The following is an 18,805-nucleotide window of genomic DNA, read 5'->3' as shown; positions in this document are numbered from 1 at the left end:
CTCTGCCACTTTGCTGTTATTGGTTATATCATATTAAATGTTGTAGATTTCAATTTAATGTTTAGAAATTAATTTAATGAATAATTCTAGTTTTACTGCTTAATTTAATCATCATAATGAATTTCAAGGATATATTTTAACAGATCTCATTCCCAGGTAATTTTTACTTCTGATTTTACATTACTATCTAGTAGTATCATGCCGGGTAAATAATGCAGCTTAAAATATATTTATGTTTTTTGTTGTATAATCGTTTTCATTTAATGTGGTTTAGTTGTTTATTGCTTCCAATCGATTATACCCGCTCAACTTGAGATTAAACAGTGAACTAAAATCACGTAAACCTATAGTATGTGATATGTCCAATTTCAAAAGGTGCACAGGGTTATTACTTCTTAATTGTCATTGATAAAAACTGCGTTTGATTTTTTTCTAAACTATAGATAAGATATGGGGTTAAATGTTAAGATTGCAACAATTCACATATTATATTTTTTAAAGAATATATTTTTTGTACATTTACGTAACGTATAGAATAAGAAACAAATTAAATCGCCACTTTGTCATTGATAAAAAGGTTATCAGAAAAATTATTCTCATTACGAAGTGTTGTAAATGTCAAAAATGATATAGAGCACAATTTAGATCCCATGGAGATTTCTTGGTGTGTCTGTTACTTCACGATTGTTCACTATTTTAATGGAGAAAAAATGCAGAGCAGTGTAAAAAATGCAGAGATTGTATCAGGGTGCAGTTAACTATTTCGATTGACTCATTTACGTTAACGTTCAAATCCACTCCTATTTGTATTGCAAATGACCTATGACCTAGGGCTGAAGTTCGAATGTCTAAGCTGTAGGAAGGGAAAAGATTAAGATTGATTATGTAGCAATAGTGAATTTAAACGAGACTTATTATTTCACTTTTAAGATTATTATAATCAGCAGGGCAAAGGCAACAACATAGAAGACAGAGATTTATGAATTATTTACATTTACAATTCTATTTATAATGTTTCGTATAATATAAAAAGTATATGGTTCTGTTAATATTTGTTGACGCCTATTGCACATACTGTTTTCATCAATACAGTGTCAACATAGAACTCTGTAACTTCTATTCGGCGTATCAGTGCTGTAGAAAAATATTTATAAAAGATGCAAGCATATATCATATTAAATAATTATCTATCACGTCTGGTATACCATTTGATCGTTTTCTGTTAACTGCATTACAAGAGCACAGATAATCTCTTGTCTTGTTTGACGAGATAGTTGACCAGATTCATATAATGGCAGGATGTAAATATTGGATTGGATATTCATTCAGTGAAGATTAGTTAAATAGTTGAACATACTTCAGTTATGCATTTTAATCACTTCAAGTTTAATTAATGGAAATAAGTTTGCCAAATTATCAAATTACTTTAGCTGTTGGGGATTAATATTGAAAATTGTGAAATTATAAATTTATATGAAACCATTGAGCAAGTAATGAAGAAATTATGTACCATATAAATGAAAAGCCGTCGATCGCATAGGAAACGTTATGCTTCTAGCGGCGTTTAGCACTCATATTTGGAAGGTCAAGATTGACTTGACCGGATTGCTATCACCTGTCAACAACAAACCTGGTTACGATTGAAATGTGCATGCTTGTTCTTTGGAAAAAAACATGGTGGTGTGACATAAAACCTCTCTCTGATCTTTAATTGATTTTCCCTTTACATACTACATTTGCAGAAAATTAAGATTGTCTAATTCACTAATTATGCTAAGGCTGTGTTTTTGGAATTTGATGTATTTGGAATGAGTAATCAAGGGAACCAAGATTCTAGCGGAAATCAAAAGAATGTAATCCAGGTACAAAGTCCAGACATGGAAAACAGACATAAACAACAAAGATAATGAAATAAACAAAATAATACATAAAAAGTAACAATAGTAAATGAGTAACTCGGACTCCACAACAAACTGGTAGCATGGACCAGGTGCACAGGTAGGGTAAGCGTCTTTACTTTTCTAGAAACACCGGCCGTGTTGCTCATAAAAAGTCAAGTCCAGGGTAGACGAAAGAAGAAAGAAAAACTATGGCACACTGAACAAATCAATTTTCATAGTGCAGATGGATATGCCGTAACGATCCACGAGTTCATGATGACAACCATAATATCTTTGTAGTGATGAATTTAATCTTGTAGCAACATAACCCTGTTCCAAAGTCTAGCTCGATAAAAAAAAGTCTGTGTAGTTCCGAAAAACTCTGGCATAACGTATGAGTTGTGATATAAAATCTCCATAGACAGGTATTGAATAGGATGTTGCCACAGATGAAAGGAAAGTTTACAATACGGAATGAAATGGCATCCCGTTTTGTATAGTTTGGTCAATAGTTTTCCTTTACCATAGATCTATAAGTGAAGGTCAAGATATGAAGCTGACTTCACAGTGTCTGTAGTATTCTCTATCTCAAATTTTTTAGGGCGGATGCGATGTATCAAATCTAGGATTGTTTAAAGATAGTACGTCTATATAGCGGAAACTGAGATTAAAGGATCTAGCTAAACGATGTTTTTTCTTTTGGATCAGACCCGCTATAAAGTCAGCCTCATAAGAATGAAGGAATATGTCTGCAATTAGCTGATTACAATTACAATTTTTTTCCATTGGAATGTCGACCGTTTGTTGAAAAACGCGTCCACCTCACTGGACACATGTGTTGTCGATCAAACTTTCCGGCATTTTGAAAACATATTTGGAAGATGATTTGGATCTATATTTTTTTAATGTATTTGTACCATGGAATCTCTACCAAGAACTATATATTTGTATCTAAGTGTACCGTCTTTTTTTGGAGAAACAACGATGTATAATGTTTTGGAGTCGGGATTATTTTACTAAGTATGGGGAAAAGAAGTATAAAGAGTTGAAAAATTATAGGTTTTAATGATGTTGTATTCTGATAATTATCTTTAATTGAGGGTTTCCAGAAGATATCTCGAATGTTTCAGGATTCATATTGAATTAATACCACTTCAGGAGTAACTAATGTCGTGGTAGGACTAGAGAGCTTCTTTGGCAGCTATGGGTATAGAAGTTAAACGTTTTGAAAGAGGTTTGGTGGTACATTTTGCAGATCCAGCTATGTACCGTTCTTTGAAAGGATTCTTGTGACGTTTAGGAATCCAGTACATCGACAGTAGATCACAATCATCATCTTTGGTAGAGAGACCAACAGAGGATAGCGTAGATTTATTGTTTTCCACTATCTCTTCTTTGGAGAGTGTGGTAGCAGTATATTTAGTATTATTGCTCTTATTTTCTTCGTCTACCTTTGATGATATATATTGGATGTAATATATTTTGCAGACAAAAACAATGTTGTTTTTGGCTTTGTCTGTGAACATGTTTGTCAGGTATAGTAGACAGTGTAGACATCAGTGTCTTTGAAAACTGATGTAGCATTGACACTCACTGACTGACTTAAAACTTTCATACGTGTCAAAATTAAAGACCTCACGGCATTTACCCACTATGACAGAGAATCAATGTTTTCTTGTTCTTGTTTTATCCATTTTCTTGTAGTCCTCCATGGCATTCATAAGAACTTAAAAGTTATAATTCCAATCTATTGAGCATGGTTCACGGAACTTGGGATCTTTAGAAAGGACCTTACAGAGAGATTCTTTTTCTATGATGCATGATCTCCCGTAACGACGTGACCAGAAGGACCATATTTGAATGGAGAGTTTTTGCATGTACAGTCAGGTGGTTTAGCCTCAAAGTCGAGATCCCGCAATGACCTTTTATAATTAAAAATTTTGATGCAATAGGTGAAGTATAGGGATATGAAATAATCGGTATTGATTTGTCTTTGAAATACGGGCAGAATTTTCTTGGCACTGCGCATTTCAGTATTTTTGCCGATATTCTTGTAAAGTTTAATCCACTAGATTGTAAAATTTTCGCCTTTATTTTGTACGATATGACCACCCGTTTCTATCAGGTATGACATTGGTCGATTCATTGATAATCTTTGGTGTTTTTTTTTGCAGGCATTGTTTACATTAGTAGTTGATGCAAGACATGATGCTGATCAATCAATTACATTAAACGGTAAGAAATTCTATCAGAGTTTACTTTCCTCGCGTCAAAAACTATACAATGTTAAAACAAACTGAAAGATTTATTGCCAAGCAAGTAATTAACCTTTATTCCTTGCCAATCCATTTGACTAGATACTGTCAATTTACTTTACAAATTGTTCAAACCCTACTTGATATATGAAGCGTTTACGACCTCTCATTAAGAGGATTGTTTTTGCATTATTTAGCGAAAGGATTATTACTTGACTTTTATTCTGAACTCTTATCGAGTCACATGACATCTTATGTGTTTATAACAAGCCAAAACAACCACAACATACCATATATATAAACGTCTCAGAATGTGACGACTCTATTCGCTACACTGCTACATCGGAAAAATTGATATTGGGAAGATAGCGTAGGCATAGAAGGGTCTGAAAAATTACTGATGCCACATCGGTACGAGTTCGAGTCCCACGAAGTGAACGACCAAAAATTTGCTTTGCAGATTTGACAGTTCTAACAACGTTAAGAATTTTTCACACCCTTCTATTCTTATGTTATCTTCTCTGTATCAATTTGAACCGATAGAGCAGTGTAGCGAATATAACAGTCAACAATCACTCTTACGGGGTGATGGATCGTTAAAAACGATGCGAAACATAACAATAAATTAAATAAACGTCTAAATATGTTTAACATCACCAGAAGATGGTAAAATTTAATTAGAATATATCGGATAACTGATATCCTTCCTCAGCATAAAACTCATAAAACTATATGAGCATAAAACTCAAAACTTCACGAGCATAAAACTCACAAAGTTCAAGATCAAAACAGATTCAGAAGCTGAATCACGTACGCTGTGGGTGATTGTACCTTTATCAAAGGCTCACATAAGCAACTGATAAGGAGCCTGAATGAAAATAACAAAGAGGGTCTTTTTATCAAAGTGACAATTTACTGTGGAAAACAATTTAAAAAAAAAGAAATAAAAAGTCCAAATATAGTAGTACGGCGTATTGATGTATAGCAAGTAGTTCTGTACCAGCCTTAGACTAAGACCTAAAAATGAATTATTTTTTCTCGATAATTCCATCTGGAGAAGTTGTTTGCAATTTCTTCATCTAAAGCTTTCCCGGGATACTCTTTTACATTTTGACCAGTTTTTATTGTGTTCTATGATCGTAACAACAATGTTGTGAAGATCTTCCTGTTTGTGTCCGGCGGATCTAAGATGGCGACTTAGAGGGAGATCTAGTTTGCATTTGTAGTCACTGCAATGACCATTCATACGCCTGTTGAAAGGTTGTTCTGCTTCGCCAACGTACTGCATACCACATCAGTTCGAGATGCTCATTTGCTTTTGTTGCTTTGTGTGTATGGTTTTAGAAACTGTATCTTCTTTGTTGTGTATGTCTGTTTTCCATGTCTGGTCCTCGTCCCTGGATTATATTCTTTTGATTACCGCTATAACCTTGGTTCCCTTGATTACTCTTTCAAATTTATGAAGAACAATAAAGAAAGAAAGGTATATGTGAATTCAAAACAAACCATTTGGGTAAAGTCTGTAATCATAGGGATTCAGGCGAATCTGACTACAGTTTGAAATGCACGTATCTTGATAATTCATCTAGAAGTTGAAATAGAAAATTCTACATTTTTATTGACACAGATAAATATAATAGGAGGGGTTTTAATTAGTGATCTGAATGAAAAAGTTATGATAGAGATTAAAATGGAAGATTGTATGGGATTTCATAACGTCTGAGTCCTTTCAAAATTAATTGAACGAATTATATGATTTTGTAAACACTGACGGACGTTTTGCATTTACAATCTCTTGATTATTTTTACAAAAATGAAATCAGGTATTAATAATTTCCTGTAAGAAGGAGTTTATCCTATCTTTACAACTCTGTTGAACATTAGATGTTTGTAAATTGTTATTCAAAGAGTCAGTTATGAATGAAACATCAATAGTGGTGGCTGATAGACAGGGCGTGCATCTGGTAATAAATGAGTTACTATTCAAAACAGAATAAAAACTTCTTGTTAAGTTGTGTTTAAGTGTTATTAAGTGTTATATTTAAATCGGAAACATGCATTTTATTATTATGTAAATCTAATCTGTTTACGAAATCAATCTGCAGTAGTCATGGAGAAATTATTAAAGGAAATGGAAAACTCATTTTGGGTGGATTTGATCTGTTAATTGATTATCTGGTCATTTTATAATGAAAGCTTGGTATAAATATATATCTGTGATGTTTGGTAACTTCAAAGCTGTTTCCCCAGTTTCTGCAGTATAGATTTAAGTACCATTCCATGTAAAATCCAGATACTGCAAATGGTCGGGGTGATACAATGTTAAGATAAAATCTACCGAACAAACGAAGCTTCTTCGGTATTTTTATGTTACTATAACTCTTCTGTATACACATCTGTATATTAATAAAAACCATACATTCATCTTCCAGTTAAGGTAACCAAAGCAAAAACAATGACTCTTGCAAAGTGCAAATTTCATTACACAATCTACATAAGTTTTATCTGATCAAAAGTGCAACAACCCAAAGATATGACAGACTGATTTCTGAATCAGTAATAAATAGTTAGATTTGAGGGTTTTTGGCCACATATCATACCCTTCCTGATATCCAAAGACAACTGTCAGTGAATTAAACAGATACTTTGAAAATTCAAAATAATGTTGAATAATTAATAATTCAAATTTTACATGTGACATTGTCTACAAAAATAAGATAGAACCACAGTTTTCTATCATTTATGATAGTTTTCGAGAATACAAGACTTATGTATTTACCTTGTCGTTGATCTACAAGTGTATAATGCACAGGATATTGACATATTCTTTTTAATCAACCTTCAAAGAAATTATTTTCAAAGTTTCTAGTTAATTCATTTAAATGCTTACCATTTGTTTCCTTATATTGAATTCTGCAGCCAGTTAAAGTTTGTGCGTGTCTCTTTAGCATCAGTTTTAATGACAGAATCAATATGCCTTGTTCCCAGTTGTCATAAGTTATGATGACTTGTATCTATATTGTGTTTACAGATTCCTCTCCAATCATTATTAGAAGTATAGTTAGTAGGACATTACATCCACCGTCGTTTTGGTACACAGAAACGACAACATCAAATGATAAAGTACTTCAATACTCATATAGAGTTATATGTGACGATTTTTATTTTGGATCTGGTTGTGAGATTTTTTGTCGGCCCAGAAACGACAGTTTTGGTCATTATGTTTGTGACCAAGATGGTACTAAGCTCTGCTTACCTGGATGGGAGGGCGAATTCTGTCAAACCGGTAAGTTTAAAAGCAGACTTTACTAGTTATTCAATATAAAATAGCACCAAATTTTAAACCCCCTAAATTCCTTATTTTTGGATGTTGAACTTCCTAAGCATTTGACTCTAATGCTGCTAATGAGAAGTTACTCCTTGAAACACGTGTACAACATATCAAAACCCTCAATTTCTGTATGATATGGTATTTTGAATTTATAGAAATAATACTCCATGGTACTAAGCTTAAATATGTTCTATAGTTAAATGAATTTAAGCTTTATTTAATTACATTTGTATAATGAACACAAAATACAGAAACCATTATTATAGAGCACAATACACTTTATCTACTTAAGGAAATTCATTCTATATTTGTGCATACTCTTTATACTCTACTTATTACAGCAAAGTGTTGGGATAAATGTAATATGTCTCATGGGATCTGCTATGAACCATTCCAGTGTAGGTAAGTACCCAGTATATTGGTTTTATACATGAATTGTTGTCATTTGATTGGTGTTTTCAAGGAAGGAAAATAAAGGATATGTATCGTTATGGATAATAACCAATGTCATTCGTGCTGCGGAAACGACTACCGGTGGGTTAATTTTTTTTTTTTTCAAAAAATATATTACCCTTCTGACAAATATGCTTTGCCAATTCACAGTTAAATTCATTATCAATTTGTAGTATTGCTTAGTATAAAATAACAAATTTACAGCATCTATACATTCTGTAAACAAACTACTTTTGCAGTTGTTTAATTGGTTGGGAAGGTGAATCATGTGACCAATGTATCCGTAAACCAGGCTGTCGTCATGGTTACTGCCATAACCCCTGGCAGTGTATCTGTCACGGGGATTGGACGGGTCGAAATTGTGATATAGGTTTGTACAAAACTGTATATAGTACACAACATGTAAATAACTCGAAATGTTGACCAGCAGGACGTTTTACCACAAAGTGTGGGATTGTAAAATATAACAACAACACTAATAATAAATTATTAAACATTTTTAATGAATAAAAATGCATTTTATCATGTTATTTAACAATCTAATGAGTGCAAAAAGTATCGCCGTTTTATGAAGACAGAACCCCAAAACACCTTTATTTCATTTTCAAAATCGACGTCAAGTGACATAAAAGTGTGTAAAGCGGGTTCCATCCCAAAGGGCTACCTTGGTCCCCTTGATTACTCTTTCATAACACATGTAAAATTATAAATAATATCGGTAGCTGTTAAAACAGTTTGGAATAAAAAAAAATTAATGAATCCCTTATATGTCGGTTATAAAAGCTCTTTAAGAGCTTATGTTGTTTTGTTACATACCTTGCCGACTTTAAATAAAGCTTATTTGATTTGATGAGATATATATTATGCAGTTCATTTATTTTCTAGAACAAATTCTCAATACTTCATATTTTGTATAACTTAACTTCTTAAGATAGTTTATCATGTTGCCCCGCTAAAAACTAACACCACCAATAATAAAATACCAACGTTTTCATTAAACATTGGAGGATTTTTTAACAAGATCGGTGGTATCATGCACATCACTGGATATGTAGGCTTCAGGGTATATGAATTTTAAAACAAATTTGTTTTTAAATGTATAGATTTGTTCTATAATTTTATGTGTCAAAAATATAGTTGTAATAGCCCGCTTTACTATTGTGTAACAAGTTGATGTGTAGAATACTGTACTACGAAACATAAAGCAAAGTCTCAGGGATTATTAAAATATTTTTTTAATTATGACTAAAACATTTCGACTTTAATGAAATATTACTCCTAGCTATAATGCATTTTAATGCAGTTTTACATATAACACGTTTGTAATATTAATTTACGGTTCCGCTAAAGAAAATACGGTTTAGATATGACCTCCTCAAAATTACAAAAAAAAAAAGAAGTTCACTTTTTTAGTATTCTAATTAGCGTTTCCAAAATCAAGTATTTAAGAGTTTTGCTTGTTGATGATAATCTCAGAAACACATGAGTTTATCTTAAGTATGTTTCATGGCCTATTTTAGAAGCAAAACTCATCTTGCAAAGTTCAAAATGCATAAAATATCACCATTAATTTCATGCATTTTAATTATTTCTACGATTTATGATGGTTTCTTTGAACTAGTGTAAATTTGTCTTAATTTTAAGCATGTTATACAGGTGTTATAGCATGGAAGTGAGTCAGTGTTAACAATCATGAAAGATTCATTACTTAAGGAATAATGTAAAAAGTTCAACCGAACTTACATAATACATTTGTTTCTTGTCAATGTAGATTACGCCATTTACTTGGTAAATAATTGATATGACGTTTGGTTCTTTATTTAGTATCAACGGGTACGCTTTGGATTCTCGTCACCCACACTGGCTTGTCATCATTCTGAACTATCATAACTTAGGATAAGCTATAACCAATGTATTTTTAAATAACACTATAACAATGAAGTTGAAAAAGATAGCACTTTCCGTTACACCCTTCATTTCGTGCGTTATTAAGCTAGGATATCATTTCTTCTAGCAGATAATTTGACTGTCTTTTTAAATATAAACCACCAAAATCCCTCTCAATAATTAACACATTGTTAGCCAATCATTTACACGATGTGAGTGACGCTGACCAGCAGCTGACTGTTCCTATACTTGGTTTGATTTTCGTTTTCGTGCTAACATATATACTCAATACTGCTAGAACTGGTTTGCACTCATATATGGTATTTGTAATACATAACGATCTGAGGGGTTTCTTAAAGCCCTTGGCTATCATTTAGGGCCTCTAATGGACTTAATGGACTAAATTAGTTGTCATGTGACCATGGTTTGTTGTAAATCATGGTTAAAAAAAAATTGCTCAAATAAGGGGTGAATTGCATAAATTACGCCATTGGTGCAATAAAACAAATTTTTAATCAATAAACATGTAATTTTACAGCAAGAGTATATTAATCAGGATTCCCATGTAGTACCCTTAAAACTTAAGCGTGTGATAAGGTGATGGTTTTGGGAAAATTTAAGAACTCATAAAATGGTCGTGAAATCAAGAATAAAAACATTTAAAGCGGTCAAAACTCGACAGTCTTAACAATGAACATCAACTAAAATCACATTCAGAAGTCTTAATGGGAAGTGTTGGAGTGCCTAGACTGTACCGATAAAAGCCTTTTGGGTATTGATGAATGACATTGTTACTGCAAGCGTCTGTCTATGGGTAGTCTTGCAGCACACGCTGTGTTGTTTCTAATGATGGATTAATGAAAATGTTGTCGATCACTAAATTAAATTGTGTTAATTCTAAAGTGGAATTCACACTTTTTAATCAAAAACTATAATATATCAGGATTTTCTTGATCGTATAAACAAAGATTGCATATATTGAAGAATTAATGCAAATGTGTGTACCTACTTTTTCTATTGCCCAAATTGTATGAATCAGCTTCTTTCTTTTTCTTTTGATTCAATGATTGTGATTGTTAGTAGATATCAAGACTATGCTTTTATCTCAAATGATAAAATAATCTGTTAACAATAGCATTCTTTTTGATGACAGAGATTACACATGTAGGTTTCAACACTATTCCTAACTCTCAGATTAGCCTTTCAATAACTCCTTCTATTTTACTCAGTTTTTTTTTTGTTTCCTTTACTATAAACTATTTTCTTTTACTGGAAAAGTAATCAATTTCATAAAGTAGTATTATCGCGTTGATTTACAAGTTAGAAACGGGTGGTACACGTATGTTTCTTCTTTTTCTCCCAGCAACAGGAAGAAACACATCTGCAGAATGTGTTACCTTACGGCAGATCAAAATGTGCACAGGTGCAGCTCGCCCAACTGTCAAAACACTGTTTGTTGTACAAAGTCAAAGTGTCAGCTTCTTTTTTGCAATAAGAACGCAACTATTGTAGCTCTTGATGGGTTCGTCTGACGCCCACAAATCTATAACGTAACTTTTCATATCAAATATTTGAAGAAGTTTGTCCCTTGCAGTGTTGCTTACATGATCACCTATTTGATCAATGTAGCAAACTATTTACTTCATCATATTTTTAATTGTAATTCGTAGTTGCGTATTAAATGTTCTATGCATCTGTTTGCATGTTGATTGGTAAAATCAAAGAAAATCGTGACAGACATATAAACAACACAATGCAGCACATCTGCAACTCCATCATGGAACAGATGCGCCGATAGGGAAAGTGCCCTATGTTTTCTAAAGCACCCAACGATTTGTTGATGTCTATGGTCTATTGAAGAGGCAATTACAATATCAATGATAAATATACAGTACATACTAAATATCCTGGTTGTTAAAGGGAGACACTCAAAAATGTGGCTTTCCGTCAAAGCAATACGGATAAAAAATCCGTTCCAAAACTTTATCCATTGCAGGTTAATAAGCGAATAAATCTGTTTCACAAACTTTTTAATAAAAGATTTTAAAAATATTTAAATGATTATATCAACTACATAATTACGAAAACAATGAACATACATATATATGTTGTAGTATACATACTTATTTTTTCCCTTTTTTTTTCAGAGATAAATTTTTGCACCAAATATGAGCCTTGTGAGCACGGAGGGACATGCCTTCCTGATATAAAGGCTAATTATACATGTCAATGCAAGCCCGGATACTCAGGAGTCATGTGTGAGGCTGTTTTGTGTAAGGAAGGATACTGCAAAAATGGTGGATCTTGTTCGGTACGTTGATAGCCAATTTACAATTCAGAAATTTATGTAATCTGGTCGGTCTGTGACCAATAAAAATGTATTTATCTATATTTTTTATAATTCACTTTTTCATATTATGTAGATGTTATCATTTGTAGTATCATTTTGAAGATAAACCTATTAGTTTGACGACTTGTGAACGTAATTATCTGTGGGCTTGAATATTTAAGATGGGCTGATCGTCATACAGGAAAATTTTGTATATAATGTTCATGTCACGGTATTTCCAGAACACAAATGCTGATTGTGAGTGCACCGACAAGTATTACGGTCCTCACTGTGAGTACCGGAAGTTGACATGTGAAGAGACTGATTGTATGAATGGTGGGACATGTATTGCTACGCAAACTGGAACAATATGCGAATGCCGGAAAGGATATACGGGGGCAAACTGCAAATCTGAGATAGACGAATGTCAATCTAGCCCCTGTAAATATGGTAAGTATCTTTAAAAGTTATTTTCCAAAGGGTATTTGCAATATTTGTGATGAAATTACCATTAAAACAGATGAAACGAACCGCCACTGATAGATGCACGACTTTAGTAAATGTTCAACTTTTTAGCTTACATCTAAACCAAAAGTAGTCTATTCATTATAGAAAAAAATTCGACCCAAACCATGAACCAATTTCAACAGTGAATAAACTCGAAATATATATATATTTTTAGTTTCCTCTTGAATCTTGGTTCCCTTTATTCTTCTTTGAAATATTTCAGCAAATTAGATTCGAACGATCGTATGTTGCAATTAGATAAAAAGTCATGGTTTACCTTTTAAAACGTTCTTCTCTGAATGTATCAAAATTTAAATAAATATCTACGAGGTGTGTAGAATAGAGTTCGTGTTTATAATCAAGAAACAAATTTATGTGAACACCGGAGCACTGTTAAAAATCGATCATGTTATAGTTCGTGTGCAGAACTCAGAACGGCACACCTTTATTCCTATTACATATGTATTTGGTGGTTTTTTTTGTAAAGTCAAAAGCAATGTTGGCTTTGGCCACATAAATGATAATGACACCAGATGTACGGATTATACTTTGGTCTATATATCTTGGTAATACTGAACCAATGACAACCAGAAAGGTTTACTGTTGGTTCTGCTTGACTAAATAAATAGGTTACAGACCACCAATTCAACCAATGAGCATTTGGAACGTACGCAAAAATAGTCCTACGGAGAAATTACCCCTGTTCCTCATAGTGCTGTGAAAAAAGTTCTCATCTTACTTAAAAAATTTAAACAGTTTCTGAAAGGAAAAACATTTCTGTACATTTTATAGGTGCATTTTGCTTCTTGTGATGTGAAGCCTAATCTCCATAATGGTTTCTAAATATACCCCTATCTTGTGAAAACACTGGGATTTCCCATGCTATTTATAGACCCTTCACCTCCGGTGACCAGTACTGCACTGCAAGTCTGCTAACCCCATATGGCATTCTGAGGATTGTGAGCTGACATATGTAGAATCATGCTGATATATAGTCCTCTGCAGGTTAAAGTTAAGGTAAAGTCCAGAGAAGCCATTGAATATTGTGAAATTAGCATAGAAGCCTATGGGAAGTGGAATTAGTGGTTTCTAGCCTAAAATCACAGGCACTTGGGGCCAGGATTTGTTTTTTTTTTCCTAAAAAATATCATTAAAAATATCATATACTTATAGATGAAAACTAGACATAGTGTAAACAGTAATAAATAGCAAGCGGACATGTCAGAGAACATGCATAATAACTCAAATATGGAAACAAAATGATTTAATGATATTTTTTAGGAAAATTAAAAAAAAAATAATCCTGGTCCCAAGAGCCTGTGAACAAAATGGCTGTCATTGGCTTTCCACGTTTCAGATAAGTCATATTTTGAAACTACATATAATTGTTGATCTATTCGACCAGGACTTTTATGTGACTTACGCGGTTGAGTTAGTTGTTGTCAGTTGGAAATAATTGTTTGATTTATATTTGATTATCGACTAATGATCATCAACCATAATATATAAATATATGAAATAATGCCTGTGGATTTTTTTTGGTTTTGTTTTTGTCTCTTTTTTTATTTCATTTACCTCAGCTTAATATGATTAAAAATCAAATATGAATGTAGATGCTTGACTTCTTCCGTATTTTTACAGGTGCAAAATGTAAAGACGGTGTCAATGGATTTATCTGTGATTGTGCCGAGGGATATATGGGCCGAGACTGTAGTATCATTAAAGACCCTTGTGTTGGCATAACTTGTTTTAACAATGGAACATGTGCTTCATCGGAAAATGGATTGTATGGCACGTGCCTTTGTAGACCTGGGACCACGGGACAGCGATGTGAAGTTAAAATTGATCCATGTAATGGTATCGAATGTAAAAATAATGGCCGATGTACAACTTCCGATGATGGTATTAGATTCCAATGCATATGTGAACATGGCTATAATGGTGTCTATTGTGAAATTAAAACAGACCTGTGTCGGTATATTGAATGTGCTAATGGGGGTACTTGTAAGAGTTACGACACACACTATATTTGTGTTTGTGACCCCCATTATACGGGGAAACATTGTAAGATTTTAATGATGCCCGCAGACCAAACTATTACCAGTGATCCAAAAATCACTAGAATACCAATTGTGAAAGACAACGCTGTATCTTTGTCTCAAATCTCATCTTTAACTCTCTGTTTGTCATTGGTTGTTTCGTTTATTGAGTTTTGTAATTTTTTGTAGTTGTTGTCATTGTTGAATTAAAATAAACTAATTGTACTTAAAATTTCGAGAATCAATATCCGGAAAAATCACTACTTTTATTTCATTGTACTAGAAATATACAAAAGGATTTCATTATTACTTTTTATTTCTTTCCAAATGCGGTAACCAGCTGTGAGAGTCCATTATTGATGTTAGTTTGCGTTTGAGTAAGGCCTGTCTGTGCTTGACCGAATGCCCATGTTGCAATCTGTTCACTGCAATTCTTGGCAATTTCCATAATCTCTCCGACAAGTCTGTAATTAAAAACATAATAATTTTATACGTTGCCTTAATTAATTACTTAAAACTATGCATATGCGCGTGACTGTATTATTTAAAAAAAAAAATCACGATGAGTTTGCAAAGTGCACAAAAAATTAAATTTATTTATATAGAACATAAGATCCAGATTTAGATTACAATACTTGGTTGGTAGGTGATTGAAGTACCGTATTGATTTGATAGAGTCATGAAGAGAACCAAGATTTTAGCGGAAATCAAAACAATATAATCCAGGGAAATAGACCAGACATGGAAAACAGACACACACAACAAAAAACATAAAATAACAAAAAAAAAAAAATACATACAAAGTACCAAAGGTATATGAGCAACTGAGAATTCATTTTATTTACCATTTGACAATAATATTGTAAATGCTCTTAATTCTGTTTTAATCAGTTATACACATGTAAAGCTAATTAAAAATGATCGAAGTAAAATCCCAGCCATAAGCAGACTAGAACTACAAAAATAATAGAAACATAGAAACAAAGTAATAAAAAACAAATCGTGTTTACTTTTAAATTTATTGTTGAAATCATAACTAATCGTTATAATATGTCAAAATTAAATATATGAATGTGACATGAATTGACCTCGCTATAACTCCTAAATAGCTTCACAGATTAAAATGTAAATTTGACCACATAAAGACCTCGTGATGCTGAACACTTTTACTTAGTCAGAATTTGGCTAAACCTAATGGTTTTGGAGATATATGCAGAAAACTATTGTCTGACCCCTGTGTTCTATTTTTAGTAACGGCCGCCGTGTTTTTTGACGGATCAAAAATCTAAACACAAGTTTAGTGCAAGATACCCCAAGGAACATTTGTACCAAGTTTGGTTCAAATTGGTCGTGTAGTGTCAGAGGAGAAGATTTTTGAAAGAAATAGCAATTAAAATAGCAAAAAAACATAAAAAATGGCAATAACTCCTAAATGGCTTGATAGATGAAAATGGAAATTTGACCGCAGATAGATCTCATCGTGCTGAACACTTTTACTTCAAAAGAATTTGGCTAAACCCAATAGTTTTGGAGATATATGTGAAAAACTACAGTCTGACTCCTATGTTCTACTTTTAGTAACGGCGGTCATGTTTTTTGAAGGATCAAAAATCTAAACACAACTTTGTGCAAGATACCCTTAAGAACATATGTGCAAAGTTTCGTATAATTCTACTTAATGGTTTCAGAGAAGATTTTATAAAAAGTGTTAACGGGCGACGACGACGGACGCCAAGTGATGGCAATAGTTCACATGGCCTTCGGCAGGTGCGCTAAAAAGGAAGGAACTATATTGTCAAAAAATAAAATAGCAAGATCGAATACTTCATCCCAGCCCCCCCCCCCATAAAAATCAAACGGTTGCTCCTTAGGGTGACAATTTCATAATTTTACTGAATCAACCGAATGGTTGGCCTGTTACTGTTTCTGAATTAGAAATAAAAGTAAATTTCGGGGGGTAATGACAATCACAAGATCTCCTGTCTGATTTGATTTGCTATTTATCTGTCAGTACGAAAAATTCAGAAGCAGCACAACATCATGTACTTACTTTGGGTTTTGGGCAATTTTTCTGACATTGTACGCGGACCAAATCGCATTCCTGTTGTCCATGAGTATATCACAGAATCCACTGGAGATGAAACAATCTGAGACTTTCTCTTCCATCTGATGTTTAACAACCTCACAGCTCAACCTATCTAGTCTGTATAGTTGTTTCATGTGTTGTGTTAAACACTTTCCTGTATCAATTACAAATTTCTGACCCTAAAATAGTCAGACATTTAGATAGTATGTATCATGATTTTTGTCTTCCCTATTATTTGATCAACATTTCGAAAAGGAGGCCTGTCTTTGCATCATTCATTTCTGCACAAATTATCCCCCTACGGTTCATGTGTACTTGTATAAAAAGTCATTTTATTATATACAGACATTGCAATTAACCGAACAAAACTAAACATAAATATATTTTAATACATTTAAATGTCAATAAGAACTCTCTTTAAATCAGATAAAAAGCAACAACACAAAATTCTTAACTAGAACAATACCTGTGTTGTAAATTTGTTTAGATAAAGAGGCATGTGCATTTTCTCACAGTTGTACAAATCATATGTTTTGGGAAAGCCACATTGTCCACAAGTATATCTGTCTTCGAAGCAATCATAAAACGTACAATCACCAGCATCGGCCTTCGCCTCGCATACCGGGTCTGTAGCTGCAAGTAGAAGACACATACAATAGTGATTGTATATTGTATTCATAAAGGAAATGTGTTCTAGGCTATCAGTTGCTTAACTTGCCTACATTTCACATACCATTCAAAATACAGCAAAAGTACATGGAATAGCTACCAACATCAAATATGCCGTCCATATATATATTATAGTCGTAGTGTTTTGGGAGTGGAAGCAAGCATCTTACAACCCAGTTACCCTTCACTGCCTATGACGATAAAAACAATCATTACTGTACAGCAGTGTATGTCAAAAACCAATTTTATCTTAATGTTTTTGTGGTCCTGTATTTCTGTCTGTGTCTCCTTGCTTGCACTTCCGCTTTAGTTAAGGTTCTCCTTGATTTGCATATAATGAACAAACACACAAAATGTTATATCTGAATAAAAGTTTGGTTTTTTTTATTTAATTTTTTTTTTGTAAAGGAGCTGTTGGTGTAAGAAAGCTAATATTAAAGTAATGTTCTTACCAATTAGTGGGTCTTTAAATCCTGATGAATCTGTACATTGGAAGGATTTCCCTGTTATTTTGTTCAATATATCCAAAATAAAGCCATGAGACAAGGCCAGAGTTGAGACAAAGAGAACCACTGCTTGTGTTTTCATTGTGTCTGTGTTAAATGAATAGACAAATTATTTCAAAATCTGTTTTATATACCACTATTGTTTCTCGACAGTTTTATTACAAGAAGTTGGTGATTAATTGTTGTATTTTTCGTCATTTTAGAGCCGAAAACAATGACCTAGAAAACATTACAAGGGGTTTAGGTAATACATTAAACAATAATGACACACGACATCCATTTAACAGTCGGTACTGCATGTCGTGTATAAGTACCACCCCGAGGTCATTAGTGGTCGCACTGTACTGCTGTGGAGCCATTTTATACATCGTAGCTTCATTGTGTAACGTAAATATGAGCAGCACACACGTCAAAGTTAGCGATAATTCATTCAAAACAATCACCAAATGTGCACGTATACATACCATCATTAACCATCACTCCACCAAAACAAAAACAACATAAATGTTTTGTAGTGTTCTTCGAGTTTAAACATATTTTATTGAAAAATAACACACATTTAGAAAATTCAATATACAATATAAAAATTACGAAAAAAATCAGAAGGAGTTGGCAACAAGCTAAGTGTTGTTTTGGGGTACGGTATCGAGTAGTATGGTGAAAGAGTAATACAGGGGACCAAGATTCTAGCGGAAAGAATGTAATCCAGGGACAAAGACCAGACTTGGAAAGCAGACAAAGAACATGAAGTAACTAAAATTAATACATATAAAGTAACAAAAGCAAACGAGCAACCCGTTGTAATTCATGCACGACGTATTTGTAATATTGATAAAGAGCTTGAATGACTGTTGTTGTCACTC

General features: G+C 33.1%; 2 protein-coding genes across 4 annotated transcripts in view; one reads left to right on the top strand and one right to left on the bottom strand.

Annotated features, from left to right (window-relative positions):
• LOC148604212 (delta-like protein D) overlaps window positions 1–14,984 on the top strand; it is a 46,284-nt gene extending 31,300 nt beyond the window's left edge. For all 3 annotated transcript variants that reach the window (XM_088548065.1, XM_088548064.1, XM_088548067.1), the window contains exons 4-10: window positions 4,055–4,115; window positions 7,167–7,421; window positions 7,808–7,868; window positions 8,159–8,289; window positions 11,954–12,117; window positions 12,378–12,585; window positions 14,284–14,984. In XM_088548065.1, the coding sequence (XP_088404191.1) occupies window positions 4,055–4,115; window positions 7,167–7,421; window positions 7,808–7,868; window positions 8,159–8,289; window positions 11,954–12,117; window positions 12,378–12,585; window positions 14,284–14,870 (1,467 nt within the window). In that variant the 3' untranslated portion in view covers window positions 14,871–14,984. The remainder of the gene's footprint in view (window positions 1–4,054; window positions 4,116–7,166; window positions 7,422–7,807; window positions 7,869–8,158; window positions 8,290–11,953; window positions 12,118–12,377; window positions 12,586–14,283) is intronic.
• On the bottom strand, window positions 14,980–18,112 carry LOC148604211 (uncharacterized). The gene is made up of 4 exons (XM_088548068.1): window positions 17,889–18,112; window positions 17,234–17,400; window positions 16,732–16,946; window positions 14,980–15,145 (listed from the first exon to the last, which is right to left on the bottom strand). The coding sequence occupies exons 1-4, from the start codon at window positions 18,022–18,024 to the stop codon at window positions 14,995–14,997; spliced, it is 669 nt and encodes a 222-aa protein (XP_088404194.1). The 5' UTR covers window positions 18,025–18,112; the 3' UTR covers window positions 14,980–14,994.
• Between the last annotated feature and the right edge of the window lie 693 nt (window positions 18,113–18,805).

The sequence above is a fragment of the Perna viridis genome, chromosome 10 (assembly GCF_037379345.1).
Source record: "Perna viridis isolate PV_CMFRI_1.1 ecotype Kerala chromosome 10, ASM3737934v1, whole genome shotgun sequence".
NCBI classification, from domain to species: Eukaryota; Metazoa; Mollusca; class Bivalvia; order Mytilida; family Mytilidae; genus Perna; species Perna viridis.
The sequence above is the reverse complement of the archived record's forward strand: the minus strand, read 5'-3'. Positions and strand labels throughout refer to the sequence as shown.